The following is a 27,142-nucleotide window of genomic DNA, read 5'->3' on the forward strand; positions in this document are numbered from 1 at the left end:
TTGTGCGCAAGCGAAAGTGAATCAATTTCTTGGACGAGACTTTGTACACAGATGCAATGACAACAAGCTAACAAATCTTTGCGTGCCGGCTCGCCGTTGCACACGGCTAACAAGAAGCTAACGCGACTTGTACGAGGCACTGGCAATAATTACATTCGGATTGCTGCTTCTAACAATTATTTTGGCCGCAGCGTGGCAGGTTTCACTACGACTACATGGAAAATGTCAACGAGGTCCCTGTACAGGAGAGTTTTCCAGCAGCGCAACGGCTCTTCACCTTTTGGTGCACATGTCGCCCATTTCAGGTTCCAGTCTCAGTCTTGTATTACAGCACAATCCATTGGAGCCTCTACGTACAGCAGCGCCATGCTCACGGCAAGAGAAGCCCGTCGCCTAACGTGCATTATCTGTACTGTCGTCTCCGAGCTCACTGCAACATCAAGGAGACTAATCACTCACTAATCAGGTAGGGTAGGGTTTGTTCGGGAGAAGGGGATTGAAGGAGCTAAAAATATCCTTCTATTCAATTTTGAATAGCAACCTCCTATCCACTTGCTCTCAAACACGCCCGTAAGGTAATATGGTCATTCTGAGTGCCATTGTCAAACCTGTCAGTTGGGCCGTCAAGGTAGCTAGCGCTGATCTCCATTACATTTTTTCCAACCAAGCACCGGGGAGCTAATGGATTGACCTACGGGGTACTTGGAGCCGGACCCGTGTAGACTATTAGCTGCTTATCAGCTGTCGAAACCAGAAGGGTGGTGTTTTCTTGGTCTAGAGCGAGTGCTGTGACGTCCTGTCCTTCTTCCAGCTTCAGCTTATGGATTACCTGGCAGTGTATACCTAACTGCTTAGAAATTTGCACAGGTAAACAATACATAGCAGAAGCCAACAAGTTGTGCTCAGTGTTCACCTCAAGTTTGTATAGATCAAGGAAGCAGATAGAGGGAGCGTCAACAGATAGCCTGGTCTCATTTGATCCTTGTACATCCTCATCACTACCGGGCTTGTCAAGCTCAGAATTATCTTCCAGAGCAGTGCTGCAGTCATGATTGTCATTGCTAGATGAACAAGTTCCCATTGCAGCAAATTGCCCATCTGTAGAAATCTCAATGCAACTGACTCGTGCAGAGAAAGGTGACACAACTGCGGTAGCAATAGGGATTCCGTTAACAGTGAAGGTGGACAGTCTGTTCTCAACTTCATTCCAAACCAATACAATGCCTTGAGAAGAAAAGCATATGGAATGGGCTTCTGGCACATCGAGCTTCTTTATTAGCCGACCTGTTCTCAAGGAATGTAATAGGACACCAGACACACTCGAAGATGAACCAACAAGCCCCAAATCAGAACTAACAGAACAGCAGGTTACTTCTCCGAGATGTCCTCTTAGTACATGCATAGGGCCTTCAATTCGTCGCCTCCTGTAGGTTTCTAGAGTTTTGCTTGGACTACTGTCGCTGCTACTACCAGTGGCTAGAGGACTAGTAGGTGTTGTCGGTGTAGATGGTGGAGGTTCTGGAGCATTTTTCTTATGTGCAGAACCCACCTGACGTATCCTCCAAAGTATAACTGTTGTGTCACGAGACCCTGTAACAAGATAGCTACTGTCTGCAGACAGTGCGAGGCAGGTCACAGGTGCAAGATGCCCAAATGCAGTTTCGATAGTCCTTGCTCCATCCGGAGAGATCATCTTCACAGAGTTATCTGCATGCCTGCCTATAATGAAAGAAAATAAGGATAGCAGAAACAGCTTTACCACAATACAGTTCTTAGCATTGTAGGGAAACACAGCTGAAACGATATAATAAGACAAAATCATGTAGCATCCTGTTCAGGAACCAATTATGAAACTAGTTATTTGAAACCATAGCATTTTAGGTTTCAACTTGAGAGAATTATGAGGGTTCTGTAGGAAACCAAAAAAAAAAGAGTAAAATGTCTACCAAAGAGAATGGCGAAAGTCAGTTTTTCAACAAGTACCATTGAAGGAAAAAGTTGGAGTGCAATGAAACAGTTACCAGTTATAACTTCTTTGTCACATGTAACAACAACAGCTGATGAACTTTGTACTGCAGAGGCTGCAAATGCTACAGCTCGTGGAAACTGATAGTCTTCTGCAGAACCTGAAGATCCTTTAAATATGCGAAATATTGCACCACCACTTGAATTTATGGCATTTTTCCCGTGATGAAAGAGGAAAGGCGCCCCTAGGCCATCTGGGGTATTTGGCTGCCAATGGTGCAATGCCACATGTGCTGTGGGAACATTAGAATCTATGACTACAAGACAATCATTGGATACAAGCATCGTGCTAGCAGGAACATTGCAGTGCTCTGGACTTGGAAGCACATAAGATCTAACCTCACTTGGGTTCCGGAATATTGTCTGCACAAAAAAATAAACCCCGAGAGGCAAGTTCATCATGAAATACGTTTTTTCATATCTATTTTGTATAGTAATAGTATATGGACAAGTACGTGTACGTCTACCAAATAATGGATTTATTTTCTTGCGAAACATGGAAATGGTACTTGAAATTTTTTACCTGCAATTGTAATATTTGTGTCAACGACCGCCTTCTTATGTGTGGAACTGTCAGCAATTGAGATGGTGTCTGTCCAAAATAACATATTTGATTTTGTACACTTCGCCGTTGCACCTTCATCGTTAAAAAAAAGGATGAAAATTTTGTACAGGTTCATCAAATCTGAAAAGGCGAAATGCATAATACTTACTGGATCAGTGATTTTATCAATGTCCACCATCCCATCATATGTAACATGAGGGAAGATATTGTTGGCTACCTCTGCTCCTTTACCTCTTTGTTTATATCTGAACAAGTATCCAATGACAAAGTGGTGTATCATATAGATGCGGAGAAAGATGACGTCAATACAAGCCTCTTAAGAGAAAAATAGGACAGTCAATGGATATGTCAGTTCTTATAAAGCAGACAGTCTAAACATAGAAATCATATTCCAAGGATCTATTTATCATAATAAAAAGTAAAAGGACAGACATTAAAGAAGCTTAAGTAAAGTAGCCTTAAACATGGTAAAATTATCTAGACCAATCCCAGTAAAAACCAGGCATGATGATTGAATTAGTGATTTAAAGAAGGCAGCCTGGCAGAGGATATGAATGATATTGCAAGAATAAAAAAGTTAGATAAATAAGTTAGAAGGAAAATGCATATATATGTGGAAACATAATAACACATAACTAACATACCCAAATATTAGATCGATCCATTCATGCAAACGTGTGGAGACATGATCACTCTCGAGAGCTTTCCGATGCATATGTATAAAATCAACAGCATTTTTAGCCCAAGGAGGCAGTGCTACAGAACCTGCAATAATACTCAAACATTAAGGGTTCCAGTTTCACTGCCTTATCTGTATCTATACAGACTGAAATTGGACTTACCTAGTCTTCCACTTGGGTTTACATTAGTAAATACCTCAGGAAGGTAAAACATCTCTGGAACCTAGAAAGATACCCACATAATCAGATTCCTGTAGAAGATTCCAAATAGTCTGCACCAAACAATGCACAGTAACCAGTGGAAAATACATCCAACAGGCACATGTTTCACCAAAACTTACTAGCTCTTTTACATCATTCATGCCCTCAAGAACACTGTTCCATGTTCTGGCGACATCAGAGAATGCACAATCATCATGATCGAACTTGGCACCTTGCAGCTGAGCATAGAGGATGCTAAAAGGTTCTATCCTAGCAAGATAATACAATACCTGCAATAGTTGTAATACTAAATTTCAATATTTTTACAATGAAGCAATACTTCAAAAAGAATCATATACACAACGTACGCCAATGAACTAAAGAATGGTTTGTTATTGAAGAGCAGTGAAAGGCTTAACAGATATAGTTTAGTTCCAACTCTGAACAAAAGGCACAAACAAGCCGCAATCAAATATGGAAGCATAGACATATAAGAAAGATGTACCGTGCCAGGATTGGAGTAATGTGAACCATAGTGAAATTTTGGGATGATTGGATCCTTGAAACTGGAGTAATGGTCTTGGAATTTCTTCAAACGTGCAGGATTTAGTGCACCAATTGGCTGCAAAGGAAATTATCAAGTATTACCAGTGAAGCAAATGGAAACACAGGACATGCTATTATTACATGGAGAACCCAGACTAGCGAGGAAAGGGGTACAAGATTTACCTTTGAAAGATCTCGGTATGTGGACGGACTTTCCAAATCCAAAGTTTTGGACTTGTAATCTGCTATTACCCATGGAAAAACAGGATACTGCAGAAAAGTATATTGAACATAAAGAGTAGTAGCAAAAAAAACATTTTGGACTTAGGATCATGTAGTAAAAAAAGATGCCTGAGTAATGTCATTGTAAGTGCGGCCAGCGAGAGTGTTCAGTTCCATCAAATATTCAAAATTGCTAATCTGCACAAGCAAAGTATATTCAGATCTTGATATCTAACACATAGGGATGTGCTGCTGCAAAAATGAAATCACTGTGTTCATGTACCTCCCATTTAGCCCAGCGCTCCATCAACTGTGTCTGCTTGAAGATTTGTTCAGGCCTCTAAAAAGAATCTAACAGATTAGTGGCTCTGAAAGGACAAAAAACCTACTGGTTTCAGAACTGCACTGAGCACTTACTTGGGTAGCAACGGAAACGGTGTTCAAATAAGGAGGTTTGGTGTGAACAAGGGCCCGATAAGCATGTGTACGTGATCCTATATCCTAAATAAAGTTAAGATACAATTTCAAACAAGGTTATTCACCTATAACATGCATGAGGTTCAAACAACTTGGATTAGAGTCTCATCAAGGATGTACCTCGAAATCAAATAAAAAGTTTGACCTGTCTACCATAAATAATTCCAAAGCACTTTGACGTAGTAGATATCTGCAGTAATTCATTTAAATCAGTGTGGCACAAAGAGAGCCAAGTGGTTAGTGTTAACTACTCAACTCTATAATGTAGAAATATATGAGCAGGTAACAGATGATCTAAAAACTAAAAACATTTCGATTAACTCCTCTCTGGTTTCTCTTCTTAATATAATGATACACAGTGTTCGAGAAAAAAATTCTTTTCCTTCGAAAATCATAAACTAAGAAGTTCCAATATTTACCAGACGGTAAAAAGAACTATTTACCTTCTACTAAAAATCTGATGAAGTGATGATAGGAACCAGCTCCGATCTCTATCTTGCTGATCATATTGGCCACTAGTGGATGCAATATCATCCATGTAACTGTCACTCATATGCTCATCAACTATGAAGTTAATCCTCTTTGAGGTGACCTGAGAAAAAATATAACAAACTAGGGTTTAAGATATCCATTAACATATTGAATTAGGAGATGAATGGATTAGTAGGAGAAAACACGAGAGACTTGTGATAGTAGCTAAGCTCATTAGTGAACTGAGGTTCGATCATCATGCGGTTAGGGTAAATAACCAAGAAAAAATAACTGTATATGTGCATAGTAAATTGGTTGTCATGTGATTGTGTTTATTTAAACTTCAGCTTTAATTATATTTAGATGTCATTATCATTAATTATGAGAAGAAATTGTTAGTCTATATCTATTTAGTCTCTGTATAGGCTCTGATCCACATTGTTCGGATCCTGTGTAACCTCCTCTCCTTAATTGTCGTGTATATCTGATTGCATGCGCCGCCAGAGGCCTGCGGCCATCTCGGCTCCTTCTGTTGTACTTGGCCTATTTATAGGAACCATTGAATGAATGGAACAACAGCATCAATGGTTCTTATATTGTCCTGATTCCGAAGAAGGATAATGCTAGACTAGTGGGTGATTTCAGACCAATTTCGCTTCTGAATAATAGTATCAAAATCATCACTAAGCTGCTGGCTAACCGGTTACAGACAGTGATGACTTCCCTTGTTCACAAAAATCAATATGGCTTCATCAAAGGAAGAACCATTCAGGACTGTCTGGCCTGGGCATTTGAATATATTCATCTTTGTCATATTTCAAAAAAAGAGATTATTGTGCTCAAATTGGACTTTGAAAAGGCTTTTGATTCTCTTGAGCATGAATTCATTCTTCAGGTAATGTTGCACAGAGGATTTGGGCCCAGATGGATGAGCTGGATTAGGGATATTCTTCGGTCTGGCACGTCATCAGTTCTTCTTAATGGTGTTCCTGGGAAAACCTTTCACTGCAAGCGTGGGGTTAGGCAGGGAGATCCCCTCTCGCCTCTTCTTTTTGTTCTCGCGGCGGATCTGTTACAGAGCATCATCAATAAAGCGCGACAGCAAGACCTGCTCAAGTTACCCTTGGCCGAGAATTGTGGTCAAGATTTCCCGATAGTCCAATATGCGGATGACACACTACTGATAATGGAAGCTTGCCCTAGACAGCTATTTTTTCTCAGAGCTGTTCTGAACTCTTTTGCAACTTCGACGGGGTTGAAGGTGAACTACAACAAATCAAGTATGTACCCCATCAATGTCAGTCCTGCTAAAATGGCGATCCTTGCAGGAACCCTCAACTGTCAGATAGGTTCAATGCCCTTTACCTATCTTGGTGTTCCGCTTGGTCTATCAAAGCCTAAAATCTGCCACTTTTTACCGCTCATTCATAGGATTCAAAAGAGATTATCATGCACCTCTGCCCTCCTCTCCCAGGCTGGCAGGCTTGAGCTTGTTAACTCGGTATTCTCAGCTCTCCCGACCTTTTTGATGTGTACGCTGAAAATTCCGGTTACCACGGTAAAGAAGATTGATTCTTACCGGAAACACTGTCTTTGGAGAGGAAACGACGTCAATTCAAAGAAACCTGCTCTAGCTGCTTGGAGTATGATTACACAGACTAAAAAAAATGGGGGCCTGGGAGTGGTAAGATTAGAGACTCACAATAAAGCCTTGCTTCTGAAGTTTTTGCACAAGTTTTTTAACAATCATGATATTCCCTGGGTTAACCTGGTTTGGAGCAACTATTACAGGACAGCCAGGCTACCTGGTTGCTCAAAAATTGGCTCCTTTTGGTGGAAAAGCTTGCTTACTCTTGTCCAAGATTACAAGGGACTGGCTACCCCAACTATCGGGGATGGAAGAACCATTCTTTTCTGGGAAGATATGTGGCATACGGGCATCCCGGCTAATCAATACCCTGAGTTATTTTCCTTCGCTTGCAACAACAAACTTACCATCAAAGAAGCTCTCCAAAAGGAACAACTTATTGAAATTTTTCAGCTACCTCTGTCGGTGCAAGCTTATGAACAATTTCTAGACTTAGACGCAACCTGGGGCCAAATCATGGTGGCCAACACAAATGATGCTTGGAAACTCATTTGGGGAGCAGATAACTTCTCTACAAAGAAAACTTATAGACATTTGATGGGTCAGGCTCAGGTTCACCAGATCTTCAGATCGCTTTGGAGAAATAAGTGTCAACCAAAACATAAGGTCTTTTTTTGGCTTTGGCTAAAGAACAGACTCAATACAAGAGATATGCTGAAGAGGAAAAACATGAACCTTGAGTCTTACACTTGTGAGAACTGCATCTGGCAAAAGGAGGAAACCCTTTATCATCTTTTCCTCAAATGTAATTTCGCAAAGGCTTGCTGGACTTCTATTGGTATGACGCCCCCAAGAATTGCTAATCCTGTGGACGCTGCAGTAAATCTAATGCAACAGCTCAATGTTCCATTCTCTATGGAAATTGTCATTCTCATGACCTGGAGCATTTGGAAATGCCGTAATGCATGACTTTTTCAGAATAAAGCCCCAACAGTGCAGCATTGTAAAAATGAGTTTGCAAAGGATTTACATCTGGTCATGCTTAGAGCTAAAGGTCGTTTCGATTCGACAATACCTGAACGGCTTCAACATTGGCAGTAGATCTCGTCAATTTTTCCTTTTCTCTTTTTGTAATCTTATAATCTGTAATCTACTTTCCTGTAAGCTTCTAACTCTGTTGTTTTAAAATTTTAATAAAATTTCAGTAGGGGCTTGCCCCTCCTGTCCTATCAAAAAAAAAATGGAACAACAGCAGAGCGACAACTTTCATGGTAATCGGAGCAAGTTGAGATCCCACCACAGTTCTAGTTCGTCTTTCTTCCCACCCACCACTTCCCTTATGCTGCGCCTCTCATGGCCACTGTTGACGGCGCCATGACCCCCTCAACCACTCCAACTACTTCCTTCGTCAACATCACCAGCCTCGTCAACATTCGGCTGGACATGCTCTCCACGGCGTATCGCCGCTGGCGCCGTTTGTTCCTAGTCGTGCTAGGCCGGTTCTGCCTAACCCATCACATCGATGGCTCTCCGGCGCTGCCGCTCGACCCTATTTGGCTTCAAGAGGACCTCACCGTCCTCATGTGGCTCCATGCCACGCTCGCCGACGACCTCCTCGACATGGTGATGGACGACGACATCACCGCGCACGACGTCTGGAAAAAGATCGGCGACTTCTTTCTCGGCAACAAGGCAAGTCGTGCAGTTCATCTTGAACAAGAACTTCATAACCTCGCACAGGGCGAGCTCTCTGCTGCAGCTTACTGCCATCGTCTCAAAACCCTTTCCGATGCATTGGCGGATTGTGATCAACCGGTGCAAGATCGGTCACTTGTGCACCAAATGATTCGTGGGCTCAACCCCAAGTATCATGTGCTCCGGCAAATGTTGCCAGCCATGCCCACATTCCCGACCTTCATGGAGGCACGGGACCAACTCATCGTCGCCGAGCAAACTCTTAATATGTCCACTACGTCCAAGACCGACTCTACTGCGTTGCTGAGCACCAACGGCACCGACTTCACCAACAACGGTTCATCCACTTCAGCTCGCCAGGACAATGATCGCGGCCAGCAGAGCACTGGCCGTGGCAATGGTGGTCGTGGCCGTGGCAACTATCGTGGCCGGAATCGAGGTCGTGGCACTGGACGCGGCAACAACAATGGTGGACGTGGTCAGGCTCCTCAGGTGCCGGTCTGGTTTCAGCAGATGCCACCATGGGGGCTACCTGGCTCACTTCTGGATCGCAATGGCGTGCTCCATGGACTGGCTCCTCCGGTCCTGCTCTCCAAGGCGCTCGGTCGCCTGCTCAGGCCTTCAACGCGGGATATTTACCGCCTTCGCCGCAGTTTGCTCCGCCAACCCCACCCTCGTTCCAGTTTGCTCCACCAGCCTCTCCCTCGTTCGACACATCAGGACTTCTGCAGGCACTTCGGGCTGCTACGCTTCCACAACAGAATACATCTGGTGACTGGTATATGGACACCGGCGCCAGTTCCCACATGACTGGTGAAGCAGGTAACTTGCCCGTGTATTTTCCCTCATCTTTTCATAATTCATCTAGAGTTATTGTTGGTAATGGATCTTCTATTCCCATTCATGGCACCGCACACCTTACCACTCCCTCCACCACGTTTCGTTTGAAAAATGTTCTTCACACACCACATATCATCAAAAACCTCATCTCTGTGCGACAATTCACCAAAGATAATTCTTGCTCCATTGAATTTGATCCTTGTGGTTTTTCTATAAAGGATCTCAGCACCAAGACCGAGGTCATGAGGGCCACTAGTTCTGGAGACCTCTACCCCTTCCACTCCGACAGGACGTCTTCTCCGACGGCATTCACCGCTTCTTCATCCCACACCTTATGGCATCGTCGGCTGGGACATCCTGGAGATCATAGTCTATCCAAGATTTTATCTCAGTTTTCAGTTCCTCTTAGAAGCAATAAAACTCATGTCTGTGAGGCGTGTCAATTGGGTCGCCATGTGCGCTTACCATTTGCACGATCCACCACCAAAACTTCATTTCCTTTTCAGCTTATTCACTGTGATTTATGGACATCCCAAATAAATAGTTTTACTGGCTTCAAATACTATCTTGTGATATTGGATGACTATTCCCATTATGTGTGGACGTTCCCTTTACGCCATAAGTCTGATACTACAAGCACTCTCTCCAATTTTCTTACATATGTTCACACGCTATTCTTCCTCCCGGTCCAGTCACTTCAATGTGACAATGGCAAAGAATTTGATAATAATTCTTTGCGTGCCATTCTTGCCTCTCGTGGTGTTACTTTACGTTTTTCCTGTCCATAAACATTAGCTCAAAATGGCAAGGCCGAAAGATCCTTGCGCACAATCAACGATGTTCTTCGTACACTGTTGTTCCAAGCATCTATCCCTCCTGAGTTCTGGGTGGAGGCGCTCAGCACGGCTACGTATCTCATAAATCGACGTCCATGCTGATCACTTGGTCTTTCCATCCCTTATTTCTTCCTTTTCGGTGAACCTCCTGACTATTCACATTTGCGAATTTTCGGATGTTTGTGCTATCCCAACACGTCATCCACTATGCCACACAAATTATCTCATCGTTCCACCCCATGTCTATTCCTTGGATATTCTGCCGAGCATAAGGGCCACAGGTGTCTAGACCTTTCTACACGTTAAGAATGCCTTCTTACATGGGGAATTATCTGAGACAGTCTATTGTTGCTAGCCATCAGGGTTTGTTGATCCTTCGAATCTAGAACATGTATGCAAGCTAAATAAGTCTTTGTACGGTCTCAAATAAGCACCAAGAACCTGGTTCCTCCGATTTCAAGGTTACCTGCGCACTATGGGCTTCGTGGCATCCAAGGCAGACTCATCCCTTTTCATTCTACATCAAGGTACTCGCGTTGCATACCTATTACTATATGTTGATGACATTATACTTACTGCTAATTCAGATGCCACCCTTACAACCATCATATCTGCACTCTGCCGAGAGTTTCACATGACTGATCTTGGAACCCTCACCACATTCCTTGGCATTCATGTCACACGAACTCGGTCCGGTCTTTTTCTGGACTAGACTTCCTATGCTCAAGATATCCTTCAACGTGCAGGGATGTCTCATTGCAATCCTGTTTCAACCCCCATCGACACAAAGGCCAAACTCTCCGCATATTCTGGAATTCCTCTCGAAAATCCTACTATATACCGCAGCATAGCCGGGGCTTTGCAGTACTTAACACACACTCGTCCGAACATTTCCCATGCCGTACAACAAGCTTGCCTCTTCATGCACGCACCAAGAGATTCCCATCTAGCACTACTCAAACACATTCTTCGTTACCTCAAGGGGACACTTGAGTATGGACTCGAAATTCGTCGTTCCACCAGTACAGGTATCATTGCATACACTGATGCGGATTGGGCAGGGTGTCCAGATACCAGAAGGTCTACTTCCGGCTACTGTGTGTTTCTTGGGGACAATCCTGTAGCATGGTCTTCCAAACGGCAATCTACCGTATCCAGGTCAAGTGCTGAGGCTGAATACCGAGGAGTTGCTAATGTTGTGGCATAGGTCTGTTGGTTGCGGCAATTTCTCAATGAACTTCACCATCCAACGCAACGGACATCAATGGTTTTCTGTGATAATGTGAGTGCTATGTACCTGTCTAACAATCCAGTGCAACACCAACGAACAAAGCATATAGAAATTGATCTACACTTTGTGCGTGATCGAGTGGCACTAGGTGATATCAAAGTATTGCATGTCCCATCATCATTTCAGTATGCAGATATTTTCACAAAGAGTTTGCCAACATTGCTCTTTCAAGATTTTAGATCCAGTCTGCACGTTTCTGAACGTCTGGACTGAGGGGGGGTGTTAGTCTATATCTATTTAGTCTCTGTATAGGCTCTGATCCACATTGTTCGGATCCTGTGTAACCTCCTCTCCTTAATTGTCGTGTATATCTGATTGCATGTGCCGCCAGAGGCCTACGGTCATCTCGGCTCCTTCTGTTGTACTTTGCCTATTTATAGGAACCATTGAATGAATGGAACGACAGCAGAGCGACAGCTTTCAGAAATGACACCAACAGAAGTGACATACATGTAAACTATACAGTGAAATGAAAGCACGTACATTAGAACACACTTACTTGGAAGGTTCCTCGTACAACCTTCAATGGCCGAATCATCATTGAAGGAAGTTCAATAATAATTCGCTCATTATTAGTCTTGTAACCAGGTGTAACTACTGTGGATCGAATCAAGTTGCGAACACCAGAAAAGTCAGAACTTCTTGAATCTATTGATCCTGTAAAAATCTGATCAGTTGTTGACGAATCTGTCAGTTGATCATCCACACTGCTGCAGATATTATCACTTTGTCTCTGCACAATTTGTTCATGTACTTCATCTACTGTAATCAAAGAACTTGCAGGAAGAACACTAAGTAAAGAGTCTCCATCTTCTGAGTGGCATGCGTCTGCACCATCACAAAGAAACTTCTGCTCCACATAATTAGCAGAAGCACCCAAGTGATTCAACCAATTGTAGTTCCTTTTCATAAATCTTCTCATTCTTAACGAACTTTCAGTTAAGTCTAACTTCCAGAAAATCTGTGTAACAGAAAAAAAGGAAAGGCGCAAAATAGATAAGAAAACAAAATTCATGCATGCCATTTAGCTTTACAGTGCGATTTTTTCCTGATTGAAAAAAATAAATGGTTCAACATCATCATAAAGTGATCAGAAAGGAGAATTGCTTTTCATAATAATGTAGTATAACAAGGAAGTGTAAAGGAAACACAGAACTGTGACCATACACTATCGGGACTACAGAGGAGTTCTCCAAAAGGTCCGTAGAGTCTACTTGTCTCTATCAAGCAGTGAAGAAGATGCTGCCATGCCCGAAGTCCAATAGACATGCAACTGCGGTTCAATATTTCGACTTGTGTTCGTCTCTCCATCTGCATGCCAAAAGTTGCCTCAATGATGCATAACAATTTCTAAATATCAGAGTGGATGCATTCCATTCCATAACAACATACCTCAACTCGCTGCAAATTGCGTGCTAACGCAAAACTGGAAACAAGAAGTGCAACATATTTGTATGAAAGAGCAGAAAAATCTCTTCCTGAAACAGACTTTGAGTCAGCAGACTGCAGACACTCCATCCATGCAGCACCCATAGCTTCAGATATGTTCCACCTTTGGGCTCTCTCAATATCACCAGCAGACCTCCTCTGTCCTGAAGTAGCCATCGCTACAGCACTAAGACCCCTTCTTGAACCAATCTTAGCACTACGCTCAAGGTCACGAGCAGCAGCCAAGGCTGCAGCTTTTGCAGCTGCTTTGTCCTTTGGTGCTGATGTGGGCAAGCTTGGTGTAGTATCTATAGGCATCTGAAAACTTGAGAAAGTGTGCAATTTAGCTGCCCTACGTTCTAGCAATGAGGTGTCACGCCTGCGCAACTTATTGGTTGGCGGTGCTATTGTTTCTGTCCCAGAGGCACCAGCAGCAATCATGGCCAATGCCATTGCAACTGGTGGAGAGGCAAAAGCAGCAGCCCAGGCAGGTGATATCATTGCAACACCAACCTGAGATCAGAAGACATGAAACAAAAGCATCACCATGAACAGATGGTCTTTTGATAAAAGTGATGAGATCTTTATCTATTAGCAATACAAACTTTACATAAAAACCATTGTTTTTATTAAAAGTAGCATGTAATAGTATCATCACTTAAATGTTTATGAGGACTTACTTAAGCAAGCATCCCGTGAATTTTTTCAGAAATAAAATACAAATAGCAACACTGCGAGAACTGATAAGTGATAAGTCTGTAAAACACAGTTTCAAGTAGATGAAAATACAAGATAAACAAGTTGCCCAGATTCAGAGTTTCCTTTGCAAAAGGAAAATCATATGCCGCCTAGGGGGACTGGTGCCCTCATTCTAAAATACCATGTTGCAATGTTTCAAAAATCAGAAATTCAGTTTGTAGCCGCAACAATTCAATAAGTTCATCTTTGATGCTGAGATTAAAAAACAGAAATGTCACTGTCAGCACATGATGAACAATCCCAGGTTGACTGACTGTCTATTTTGTTTTTTGGCATCTAGGATGAATTTTGAACTGAATTGTTGCAGTTGTACTTAACTTTCTGTATACTACATAAATGATTTTTGAAACATTGCAACATGGTATTTTAGCTAATGGGGGCGCCAGCCTCCCTGGGCACCAAACCTGCGCCCTTTGCAAAATTAGCTTTTTTTAAAGCTCAGAGTTTCCTTTGCAAATTTATTTTTTCAGAAAATTATATGATATAAACGATTCCCTGAAACAATTTGTTAGAACTTCTAATATGAGCTACTGCATAGTACCAACAGTCACTGATATAATATGAGCACAAGCACCAGGCACCCTCAGTTCAGTTGTCACCCTTCATGAAATATAAAGTATAACTTTTACCTCAACAGGTGAAGTGTCTGCTGTCGAAGCCCAGTCATCAATAAGTAGTGGATTTTGCACATCTGGACATGTAAGCTCATGTATACCAGCCAAAACAGAACGATATCTTTTCAGGACAGCTACAAATGGCGGCATGATCAATCCAACATACTTTTTTCTCACTGGTTTTCTGTCACTGCTTACAGCATGCCATAACTGTTATGATACATAAATTTCATGAGCAATATGTGCTAAAGAAAACTTGTTCATCTAGCTGCTAGAAATAAGCAGTATCAACAAACAGACAGTAGCAGAATAGAATTCCATGAATTTAAAATGTCTAACACAGAAACCTTACTTAGACATTCTAAAATGCAAGCTATGCTTTGATATCCAGCAGTGCACGTTATGATTATCATAGATCATTGAGACGCTGAATAAGTATAGACAAACATTCTTCCTTAAAATCTAAAGAAGCTATAGTGACACAGAGTTGAGGTAGCATTAAACATCAATTTCAGGTATACAACATATGTTTTTAGAGTTTGAAACAGTCCATGGTACATGCTTTGTTTTTTTCTCGAACACGCGGGAGACATGCTTTGTGTATCAGGACAATTTGATTCATTCAAAAGAGAACAGACAAGAATAAAAAAGTACAAGAGAGATTACAAGTGAAATTGATGTTCCTTATATCCTATGTTTCATATAAGACGAAAATAATCCTAAGCTTAAGGGAAAAAAAGATGAACATACAGCTTTTATGCAGATCACATTGAAGCATTAAAACACTTTTATGGATTCCTCCAAAGCAGAAAAGTAACTTAACAGCATACTCCCTCAATACCGGAATGGCAAACGTACTTCTATTAGGGAAAAGTCAAACAAAATAAATTTCAACCATTAATTTGTGTTACTATATGTTGACATTTGCTAAAGAACCAATATCATCTCAGAGGCACTTTGAATAGAAATCTATTAAACAAGTTTCATGGCCTAAACTTGTCCATAATTTGAATAATTGATCAAAGTTTGTAAATTTTGAATTTTCAGGACAGAGGGAGTATGATTCATGGCACTTTTAAGAAAAATTATGGTTAGAAAAAAAATGTGACATCATGTGCTGACTTCAATAAACCACTCAAGTTGGAATGAGAGCACTGAAAACTGAAACCTCATCAGATGGAGGCCTATTATTCTATGACAATAATAAATAAACTTACCTCTGAATAAAGAATAGAAGAAGCAACCAGAACTCGTTGTCTCTTAGATTCAGAAACTGGCATATTAAGAACAGGGCCAAGCACTCTGTTAAAAGAGCAAGAACTCCAAAGTAAGTGAATATATATGGCTACAGAAAAAAATAAAGAAAAAATTTAATAAAAGGAAACTCCAGAATATGACTGAACACTGAGAATGAGTGGGTTGTGATGTATACAGAAGTATCAGCACTAGCACTGAAGCTCAGGAGCGAGGGCAGGAATAGATCAGGCCCCAGGCTGATCCAGTGTTGATACGTGTTCGAGTGATCAAGTCATTTTTAACCATTGATTTTTGCATATTTTTTTGTGGATTCGATTGAGTTTTTGGCCTTGGACCAGCACTGCAGCCAGTGTAGCCCACTATCCCTGGCCCAGGTTCCACCACTTCCGAAACTCGTTTTTCCTAAATATTCATAAACATCATGCAACATAGAAAAATGGCATTGGAGAGAGGTCCCCATGGACCACTTGTCAGCTTCACACTGGACTCTGTTTTTCAATTTATATGAGGTGTTACTGAACTCTCTTAATTGTTTTTTTTTCAGGAGTACCCTGTGAAGTAGGGACTTCGATAATTTGAACAGCAGAAAATTACGATATCTGCATATCCCTTTTCATGTATTGATTATTGTGGCTACAAGACAGCGAATAGGTTGTACCTCCACAAAAGTGCAGCTGGACGTTTTCTCATAGATGCACTGGAGTTACCACCAAGTCCCAGCATGCTTCCAGTTTGACAGCCTAATACTTCTGAAATCACATTCTTCATGCTAATGTTCCTCATGAAAATGTCATCCTCCCCACTGTCATCCTCCCTCATTGAAACAAGGATCAACCGGAGCATGCAAAAAAATGGCTGATCACTATCTAACAACTGATTAAAGGCACCCATAACACCCATGCCAGGCCCAAATCCAACTCCACTATCGAGGCAACCACCAAGTCCAGAATCTAAAAGAAGTGCCTGCAGCATCGCTACTGACTTCTTTACCAATGGAAGTTCAATCCAGTTTCCATCGGAGTCCTTCTCAAGAACGGACTTCCATGACACCCAACCACTCCCCCCACCACCAAACACATTAGATTTGGGAGGGATGCATACACCATACCACAATCGGGTTCTGTACTTCCACCCTTCTGAAAGATCCGAAATACAGCTCCCATAAGATACAAATGCATGTCTGACAGATCCATAAGGCTCAGCTGCTGCTGCTGCTGTTACACGTTCCATCACTTCAGCAGAAAGTTGCCCATTTGTATCTACCGTAGAAGCAAGAACCTAGATATTTTTTGAAAAAAGACAATAGAATATCGTAAGATAACCTTCAAAAGAGAATACGAAGAGTAACCAGAAGTAAGTGAATGGCTACCATCAATGAAGTAAAGTCATTGCTGCAGTAAACACAGTATTCTTTTGGATTACATTTATGCTTGTTGAGTTCCAAAACTCAGTGAAACAGAGTAGTCAATGGGCAACACAGAAAAAAGATATAAACAACAAAAAAACCAGTGATGCTGTTAGAATACAACTGAATTGTCAATCTCTCTCCATCAGCTTAAGCTTTTGGGTTAAGCTGGTTGGCGCATTTAACTCAATATGGTATCAAAGCCAGAAGTCTCGAGTTAGAATCCTGATTAGCACAATTAAATAAAATAATTGTTGCTCACTCTTATTCCACATCTAAGGCCTGAGAGAGCCTCAACATGAGGAGTGTTAACATATCATAAGATAACCTACTAGCTACAGACATTCCTGTTAATTAAGAACCTACAAGCTACAAGCAGGGTGTTCGGTCATAATGCAGCCTCTTCAGAAGTTCATGCTTGGTTCCCGTAATGACTAAGGGCCTTACTGATTACAAGCTTAAACAAATAGTATTGTTTATTGCTTCATGATAAGTTGTTCCTAGAAGTTGGACTTCAATCTTCTATATTATATATTCCCTAACAATACTATAGTGCTTCTTACAAACTAAAAACATTTAGATGACACCAGCAAATTCACCGATACTCAAGAACATAGAAAGAAGTTTGACATGTAATGATGTAACATGATGAAACATTGAAAGGACATTCTAGATATACATACATCAACTGGAAGACCACCAGCATCACTTGACAAAGACTGTCTCGAGTCCCCAGCTTCCAAATGCTCACTGCCAGTTCTACTCAATGAATTTGACCTACTGACAGCTGATGAAGCCATTGAAGCAGGTGAGGCAGCACTATCAGCTAAACAGGCCATGAAAAATTGTTGACTGCGTGACCTCAAATGATCTTCCACAAGCATCAGCAGAACAACTGCATTCTCAGCCAACATTACTGAGAGATTGGCAACTTTCTCTGCATGTACTTTTGTTTCTTTAGGCACTAAACCCTCTGCTGCAACACCAGCTGCAGCAGCAGCAATCCCTTCAGTTTGCTGTAAAGACAAATAGTAAAAGAAATCATTGATGTGGTGAACAGAGAATTATTAATTTCATAATTTTAATTAACTTATGAGACACCATTTGTTATGTCATAGTACTGAACTGTGAGACATCAAGACAAGTGTAGGTCACTGCATTAAGAGTATATAACAACCATGATCTCTAGTAATATTGTTGACGATGGAAATGCCACAGCAATATATTACTGTAAAGGCCCATGTGGAACATATTACTTGTGCCTATATATTCTACCAAGCCCTAAGGGCTAATTGTACTCTTTCTAATCCAAGGTTAGTGACATGGTAAGCAGGTTAGGGTTAGAGCCTAATCTTTTTTTCAGCCGCCATCGCGGCCAACCCCCTCAGGCCGCCGTCGCGGCCTTCTCTTCCTCCTCAGGCCACTGTCCCGGCCACCCCTTCCGCCGTCGCGGCCCCTCCCCACCTCATCTACCGGCATGCCGTGTCCACAAGGCAGCTTCGTCAGGCCTCGGCCCAATGCGCGCACGTCCGCTCACCGTCGGCCTAATCCGCGCCGCCGGCACCCGTCCGCAGACCGCTGGCGCTTGATCCGCGCCCATCCGCCGGCGCCCGTATCAAATGCGCACAATCACACACTGAAAAGAGTTACCAAATGCAGCTGTTACTATGTTCAATAGGGTGTCCATGTTAACTGAGAAAATTCAGGCTAGTACTATGATATCAATTTAGTTTTTTTTTCTTGAACACGCACGAGAGCTGCGCATCATTAAATTAAGAGAAGAAAAGAGTCCAAAATGGACCTGAGTACAATGCCTAAAAAGGCAGAACACCAGACCACCAAACTACTGCTGCACACAGTATCCCAGCCCCCTTCTGCGCATGAAAACAGCAAGAAAAACAAAAGGCAAACAGCAAAAGTGCCAACAGGCTCCACACACACCTGCACTACACTACTCACCCATGAGTTCCCTGGACCTAATAATGGCAGCACCTAGGCCAAAGCCCTCAAGATGCTTGGCCCCGGCCAGACTCTAACATTCTAACTCATCCAAGAAAACTCTCTTAATTCCGCTTATGGAAGGTCTAACACCATCAAAAACTGCCTTATTTCGATGAAGCCATAAACACCAATCCCCCATGTTGATGACACTGTTAATGTCTCTTCTTTTGGATTTGTGCACTTGCTTACACACCTTCCTCCACCACTCAGCAAAAGATAAATCATTAGAAGCAGGAGAAAGATTAGCAAGCCTAGGCTCCATCATGAACAGAAGATTACTCCAGTGAAGGATGATTTAGAATGTCTAAGAGGTTGTGTCATCTGCAAGTGCTGCTTGATCCTAGCCAGTACATGTAGCCCTTATTAACCTTTTATCTTAATTGCATAAGTGGTGACCCTTCCATTTTGTAACAAAAAAGGGGCAGCCTACAAGGTTTCAAGGGTTTACAAGGCTCAAGTAATGTGTAACCTCTTGTACTAACTTTAAGAGTTAGCTTGTTCCACATATGTGCACAGCAAACTGGATGAGATACACCAACAAGATAAAACCTAGGATTATGCTTTATTATTTCACGATTTTAACAGGTACCAAAACAGGAACAATAACTCTATACAGATTCATTAGATGAAAAAGAAAATAAGAGTCAAAAGGTTAGGATCCAGCAACAGCAAAATATAACACCACAACACAAATTCCTTGGTGGCGCACCACATGTAAAATATAAAAAATTTCAATTGCATGTATGAATATTGAATAACATTCGCAAAAGAAGTAACACCTGAACTTGAAGCTCCTGGGCAGAAAAATTAAGCAGACTACCCAGTAATCTCCTCTTGAAAATTGGTAATGCTTCTTCACGCCTTAAAAAGAACAAAATAGCACAAGATATCACCAACCTGGTATTGTCATTACATACTTCTTAACAGAATAGGAATATGAAAATCAAGAAAAAAGCTATCAGCTTGAATTTGATCTAAGGGAAAAATACATGTGCACTCTTGGGGGAACAAAAAAAAACATGATAACCGATAAACCACAAAAACTACATGCCTAGAAGATTAAAGAAAAAGCGCAGGGTGCAGAAACTACATAATTAACTAGAAAACTTGGTAAGCATCTTATTGTTTACCTAATTCTTTGGTCACCGGTGCTAGTTCCTCCAACCATTGAAAGCCATTCTGCACAATGTATTGTTGCCTCTACGTCCTGAAATATTGCCACATTACAAAAAGTATGAGGCTACAACAAAGTAATATCTCAAATAAGAGAGAGTGATCCCAAGCAGAAGATACCGCAAAAAGGAAGTTTGGCTCTATAAAATATGTTACTTTCTGATAGAAACAAATACCAAAATATCTCACCTTCCACCCATCTTTTTTTCGCATTGAATGCTGCAGCACAACAAGTAGAAGATTGTGTACTACGTCTTCAACCTCACATATGCTTATACCATCTGAATCTTTGTTGTCCCCCATCTGCACACCAGTTTATACATCAGAATCTACAGAAGTGAACAGACAAAAATGGAGAAAGTAGAGAATACAACTGTGAACTGTGGACTCTTAATGTAAGAGCATTACAAAAAAAACTTTTTTTTGAACAAACGCAGGAGAGCTGCGTGTCATTTCATTTAGAAGAAAAATACAAAGAGGGGCAGGACAAGACTTGCTGCCCCAATTACAGACCGCGGCTAAGGACAGCGCGCCACACACAAGGTAGAGAACGACCACTAGCTTCACCGAATTACGGTGGAGTCCCCGAGGGGAGCTGACGCAGCAGGAGGTCTTGGAGGGCTGAAGCTCCAGCCAAGCACCAAGTACAAAAAAAACTGATTTTTCATCACAGAAAATGTTACCTCATGATTAGAAATCAAAACTTCCAATATGCATTCTGGCCATTCATTGATGGAAGTCATTGTACTTCTGTTCTTGGGGTGACTGCAAACCAAATATAGAAGATCCTGAAATAAGGTAGAAGGGCACCATGAGTTATGAAACAGGAGGAATAAGGGATGCCATAAAAACATATCGATGTAAAAAATAGATTCAAATGCATCCGCGGTTCTAAAACTTGGCATGTTGTGTCACTTAGGTGGGTCCCCGAACTCTCAAAACCAGAAACATGAGTACTGGAGCTTGACCGGCCCATCTAAAACCGGGTTTGAGCATCCATGTCAGTGGTATTAGGACCAAACCCAGTTTTAGATGCGTCGGCCAAGTTCCAGTACCCGTTTTTCTGGTTTTGAGAGTTCGGAGAACCAAGTAACATAGCATGCTAAGTTTGAGAACCACGGATGCATTTTATCCTAGTGTTGTGTGACACAAAGAAAGATATCTAATTTATAATGCAATAAAGAAACAAAGTTTTACAAGCATGTTACATGTAATAAAGTCAAGTAATTAACGTCAATAAAACATTAAATTCACAAAAAACATGGATACAAATATTAAGACAGAATACAGTCTTAATGCATCAATAGATATACCTGAATAACACGAGCTTGGAATGACCTTGATGCATATGGAAGAGAACGAAGTAGGACTACCAAAAGAGGAATGTGTTTAAAATGGTATCCAGAATCTTGTAAATTTTTCAGGTTATCTTTTGAAGAAACATTGATCTGCATTCAAGAACACAAACATAAATTTAGGGAGTCTGGAGGAAAAGCAGTTGCACTTAGAATTCATAGCAAGAATCAGAGCTAAATAAACTTTGATAACTTTTATATGGAAGTCATGCTTTTTTTAAAAAAAAGTTTTAGGATGTTTTACTTCTTCAAGTACTTTCAATATAAGGAAAAAAGGCAATCATACAGACCAACTACTATAGTGCTCGTACATATCCTTTACACATAACTACATAAGGCACCTGAAAAACACCCATACCACTGAAGAAATTAACGCCGTGTAGACATTTCTGGTCATAAGCCTCCTCGGGGCTGCTTGGAAAGCTTTCTGCAATGCAAAGAGCAGTAGAGATACTCTGTCTTCAAACATGGTATTTCCTTCTCCATTAGAGGTAGTCAGAAAACCACTTGGTAACTTCGGTCTCACAGTAGGCGAGGTAGAAGTCAGGTGGCCTGAAGCAACTAAAGCGCCCAAAACACGGACTATCCCAACAAGAACTCCATCACCATTATCAATATTTTGCACATTGTCAGAGATATTTGGAACATCCATGCCACCCAAATTCTTTAAGAACTGACCCTTTAATAGGCTCCATTTGCTAGTAGATCCAAGTCCAACTCCAGTTTCATGAGAGTTGGGTTCATAATGCTGCACTGATTGAATCTGATGATCCTGGCAGTTTGTTTCACCACTGGCATTTTTAAATTTTGAATCCTTATTGGTAAGCTTAGAAGATTCATTCCACGAAGCAGAATCATGTGACACATTACAGCTATGGAGAATATTGCTATCACCAGATTTAGCTTCCCTCTGCAAAAGAACGAGTAATGCTTCTACTACTCCACGAGAAATGAACGACTGAGCAAACGTATTGGCTCTAGAAGTGTTCGGGTGCACAATCAATCTGTAGATGAGAAGCAATACCCTAGCAACCTGCCAATGTAGAACATTACTAAAACTATAAGAACCATATCTTACTTTACTTATACTTAAAGAATGTATACAATGTGATTAAGAGCATGGGCTCAGCGCACAACTCAAAAACTAAATCGTTAAGAGAGTAAACCCTAGACTAATGACATGATAACTCCAAGAATCTAAACTCTCAGTTAATTGATATTTGTAATAATTTGGAAACACCGGAAAATATGTGTTTTAAAAGCGCTTCTTTCTGCATACAAATATTCAACCTTGTTAGAATATACACACTAACCAGTTCAACCCAAAAGCTTAAGTTGTTGGGAGAAGATAGGCAATCCAACAAATCTCACTAAACATTAGTGAAATCGATTTTTTTAAATCTAATGAATAGAAGAGCAGCAGATAATAAGCATCTGCATAAATGAGTTGCATATCTTAGTAACATCATAGTGACATGCATCATTAACCACTGAGATTGTAGAGCAGAATAGCAGATATACTAGTATTCTAATAAGACATTATATATTGTCAAACCATAAATACCAAAAGGCTTTAGAAACTAATTATTTTTGGTCTAGTGCAGTGGTGAGAGCTATCTCACTGAGTCATTAGGTCACAGGTTCGAAGCAGTATTTCCGCATTTGTGGAGGAAAAGCTTGCCCGGTTTATCCCTTCCCTAGCCCCACTGACAGGTTCGAAGCAGCCTTTCCGTCCCACTCATGTGGGAGCCTTCGGCACTAGGTTTGTCACCTTTTTTTGAAGAGCATGTTGTAGTCAAAATCAGGCAAAAGTTCAGTTAAGGCACCATAAATTCCTCCTTAGAACTTCATAGTTCATGCACTATTTACTAAGGTAGCACATTTGAGTGTGATGTAATCCAAATGTCTAAGCCATGAAATGTGTTATGAAACTATGAAGATCCAAAACTTGGGTGCGGGAGAACCAATTATTGCCATATGTAAACATCAAGATGAACATGAAAAGGTGTTGGGAAAACTTTTGCATGAGTAGTTTCTGCTTTTTTTGCTTGGATAAGGGTATTTTCTACCTTACATGTGGCAAATAATAATGTAATATTGTGCTAGACTGCCAGTTCCAAGTGCAGTTACCTGGTTAGGTTGTGGGCAGTCTACAATAAATCCAACCAAACAACGAACATCATCAGAAGCCAATGTAGAAGGTGCTGCTCCTATCAACAGTTCAATAACAACCAAAAGCTCATCGACCAGAGCATTCACATTTCCCAAAGGTCTCTCGTTTCCAGTAAGTGTGAAGGTATCAATTGAATCTGCTTCATGAACTACCCAGTAACACCTTCTGCACCCATCAAGAAGCATTTGCAGTGCATTTGCATCACGCATGCAAGTAGATTCTGCAAAAACCATGTCTGCAAGTGAAGAAAGAAGCTTTTTCTGCAAAATATAGTTGCATGAACTCCACATCTTCAGGTCCAACAGCAAAGTGCTAAAGAGCTGCACCTTTTGACTATGATCGTTTCTTTGAGACTGACACAAAGATACAATTGCAGTAACAAGCTCTTCATCACTCAGTATCTCTTTCTTTCCACTTTCAAGTCTGGATAGTGTGTCCAATACATAATGTAAAACTTGAGATAGAAGCTCTGGTCCATGAGTACGGCATAACTCTTCTTTATTCCCAGGATGTTGAACAGCCACAGAAATGATCCTGAAAATAGGAACAGAAAGAGATGCAGTAGCAAGAGACGATGACAAATCGCCAAGTATAGGTTCCAGGTTATCCATCTCGACATTGCTCACAATCAGTGGTAATAATGCCATAGGACCACCATAAGCCAATGCCCATAAAGATTCAGCTGGACGGACACGATTAGAGATATGAACCATGCCAAGAACTTCTGCAGGTCTTCGGTGAGTACCTAAGATTCAACGTAAGGTATCATCAGCAGTAATACTTCCAAACCAGCCCAAGCATTTGTTTGTTATCATTGCACAACATATGTTTTAGCACCCATTGAATACCCTGGTCATAAGGGCTAACAGTCTAACACCATATTATTAAAACACCCTTTCTTTTAATTAACAAAGGCATGATTGATGCAGGGCTGTGGAAGAGAATTTTAATACAGTGTGATAGGTAATAGCCCAAGAAAAATATCACGGTATGCTCAGAATTCCAGAAACATTGCATCAGGATGACCAGTAATAATAAAGCTCCCCCAAATCAAAGATTACATGAGTCTCAATCACCATTTATCAGGATGGGCAATGAAAGCAACCTTGACATAATAAAAGGAAAAAGGAACGTCTTGACTCTTGAACACGGACCTGTTGAGCCAGAAGGTGAAGCATCAGAACAAAACCGGCCATTGAGCAGGCTGGGATGATAAAGAAGATGTAAGCTTCCACCAATCTCAATATCGAGTGTATAACCATCCTCTGCAGTTTCCCTGATGTGGTTACTTGTAGCTTTCCAAGGAAAACCAGCACCGTTGCCGAAGCTGGGAAGTGCATCTCCTCCCCTGGAAGCAAGTCGACTCATTTTCTCTGGCCCGATAGGCTCTGTAAAGATATAGATAGGTCCCATCTCAGCAAACAATGGACATTGCCGCCGCCGCCGCTGAAGACCGGCAATAGTTGGTGATGGATTGGTCCCAATGCAACAAAAAACCAGTGGTTTCACGATGCGTGGGGGCTCAAATGGACAGCTCTCATGAAGGTCCCCATCCACATACAACCGCAATTCACTCTCAGACTTACCAAGCAAAGCTTGTTTGCTAGAGTGCTCCAGACCAACAAAGTACCAGCACCGGGGTTTGAATTCATAAGTGAAATGGAGAGAAGCCTTCTTCCCCTTCCCAGCCGCACTCTCCACAACTAGAAACTGGTCATTGAAATAGGCCTCAATACCATGGTTTTCCGAAGTAAGGAAACTGAAAATCCTGGGCATGTGCTTTGTCCCTTCTCCCGCAAGCGTGCAGGCAGCAGCCGCTGCTGCTGAAGGTGATGACTTCCCAGATGCAGATGCTGCAGCGGCTGCAACGGCTGCAGTGGCCGTAGCTGTGTTAAGTGAGCCTGAGAAGGACTCTACGTATATCCATGTGGCAAACCCAAGACCATTCGAGAATGGCCACCGGTTGTCCCCCGGGGCGAGCAAGCCGGAGCTCTCCCCGTCAAACTCGAAGGTCACCGCCGGCCCTTTAGCTTCATTGCTAGCCACGGCGTTTTCCAACGCGATAGTCAGCTGCGTGGCCCACTGCGTGCCGAGCGCCTTCTTGATCAAAAGGAGCCAGGTGTGTAAGTCCCTTACACTGACAGAGTGCCCACCCAACACTTGAATGCACTGCACAAGCGGCGTCCCGTCCCACTTGCTGCCCCGACCCATTCCGACGAACAGCTTCTCTGCGACTTCGAGGAGGACTGCGAGGAGACCCGAAGCGGCGCACATGGTTCGGTTGCGGGTGCAGGCACTGAGAGTGGCAAGGAGGCCACGAGTCATGCGGGTGCGCGGCGACGGCTCAACGCCGAAGGGGAGGTATGGTACGAGCTCGGCCGCTATCGCGGCAGCTCGCGAACTGGACATGATGCTGGGTGGCAATCCGGTGGCCGCGCCGATGCCTTCGCCAGCGCCCTCGTCGAGTCCATCCACGCCTCCCATGGTGACCATCAGCACGTCCACGATGAAATGCGAGACCTCGCCATTCTCCTCGGAGACCATGTCACGGAGGCGCTCGACCCCGCCGCCCATAATCACCGCGTCCACGGCGCGCACCACCTGCTCGGGCACGTCCGACGGCACTACCGGCGCCAGGCGCCTCCGCAGCGGCGGGGAGGGCTCCGAGGGGGCTGCCGGGGAACCGGCGGTCATCTCCGTGTCCGACACATCCTCCTCTTCGACGGTGTACGCCTCGTCGTCGAACAGGCCGAGCGATTCGTCAGCGAACCGCTCGTCGACGCCGTGCTCCCACGGCGCGGGCGGCGAGGCATCGGGCATCTCGCCGGTGTCCTCCTCCCCCATCTCAAAAGCTTACTCCATAAAGTTTGAGAAAAATGTGAGGAATTGGAGAGTCACTGGAGAAATGAGCAAGGATCAAACACAATGGCGAAAAAATGGGGTTCTGGAGACGACGATGGAATTGGGGGAAAATTATGCGAATCTCTTGATCAAAAAATTTGCGATTTGGGTATGAGGCCGGGGAGAAACGGTCGGTGTTTGGGGGAAATGCTAGTCCAAGATTAACGGTGGTGGCGCGGTGCATGGCGTGGGAGTGGCGGAGGAAGAGAGAAAAAGGAAGCGGCCGAGCGGGGAAGGCGAAGAAATGGCGTCGCTGCGGGCGCGCGATCACTGGTCGCGGCTGCTTTTTTAGCTAGGCCTGCCTGTCAGTGCCTTCTTGAATCTTGACGTGGCAGGATTAGCGAGCATTTTGGACTGGATCCCTGTGCTACTGGACTGGATCACTGGACTGATAAAAACTGTTTTCTGGCTTTTGCAATAAAGTGACTAAGGCCCGTTTATTTCGTTGGAATTGAATTACATTTTAATAATTATAGTTTAAATAAAACTAATTAAGTTCATATATTTCTATATGTAATATATTTGTATATTACCTTAAATCATATGAGAGAGATAGTTATATACTACATTCATGTTATAACAAAGCAAGTAGAAGAGTGTGTTATAAGTTGTACATCGGAAAAATATTATGTAAATCTA

General features: G+C 42.3%; 1 protein-coding gene across 1 annotated transcript; it reads right to left on the reverse strand.

Annotated features, from left to right (window-relative positions):
- LOC103627520 (BEACH domain-containing protein C2) lies at positions 1-26,803 on the reverse strand. The gene is made up of 31 exons (XM_008647814.4): positions 24,757-26,803; positions 23,560-24,347; positions 21,788-22,462; positions 21,388-21,522; positions 20,758-20,862; positions 20,264-20,377; positions 20,032-20,108; positions 19,681-19,762; positions 17,584-17,916; positions 16,154-16,773; positions 15,456-15,540; positions 14,254-14,448; positions 12,830-13,378; positions 12,605-12,748; positions 11,937-12,398; positions 5,160-5,308; positions 4,837-4,906; positions 4,657-4,740; positions 4,523-4,579; positions 4,369-4,437; positions 4,201-4,287; positions 3,977-4,093; positions 3,612-3,761; positions 3,433-3,493; positions 3,235-3,355; positions 2,739-2,835; positions 2,549-2,662; positions 2,022-2,388; positions 914-1,719; positions 609-829; positions 1-430 (listed from the first exon to the last, which is right to left on the reverse strand). Exons 1-30 carry the CDS (start codon positions 26,444-26,446, stop codon positions 692-694), a joined length of 8,541 nt encoding a protein of 2,846 aa, XP_008646036.1. The 5' UTR covers positions 26,447-26,803; the 3' UTR covers positions 1-430; positions 609-691.
- Positions 26,804-27,142: the final 339 nt, after the last annotated feature.

Source organism: Zea mays, chromosome 5 (genome assembly GCF_902167145.1).
Source record: "Zea mays cultivar B73 chromosome 5, Zm-B73-REFERENCE-NAM-5.0, whole genome shotgun sequence".
Classification (NCBI taxonomy): domain Eukaryota; kingdom Viridiplantae; phylum Streptophyta; class Magnoliopsida; order Poales; family Poaceae; genus Zea; species Zea mays.

Coding starts and splice junctions, on each gene's coding strand:
- LOC103627520 (XM_008647814.4), bottom strand. CDS start 26,446: ATGGGGGAGGAGGACACCGGCGAGATGCCCGATGCCTCGCCGCCCGCG. Junction 19,763..20,031: donor ACCGGTGACCAAAGAATTAG/GTAAACAATAAG, acceptor GTTCTTTTTAAG/GCGTGAAGAAGCATTACCAA. Junction 16,774..17,583: donor CTGGTGGTCTTCCAGTTGAT/GTATGTATATCT, acceptor AAAAATATCTAG/GTTCTTGCTTCTACGGTAGA.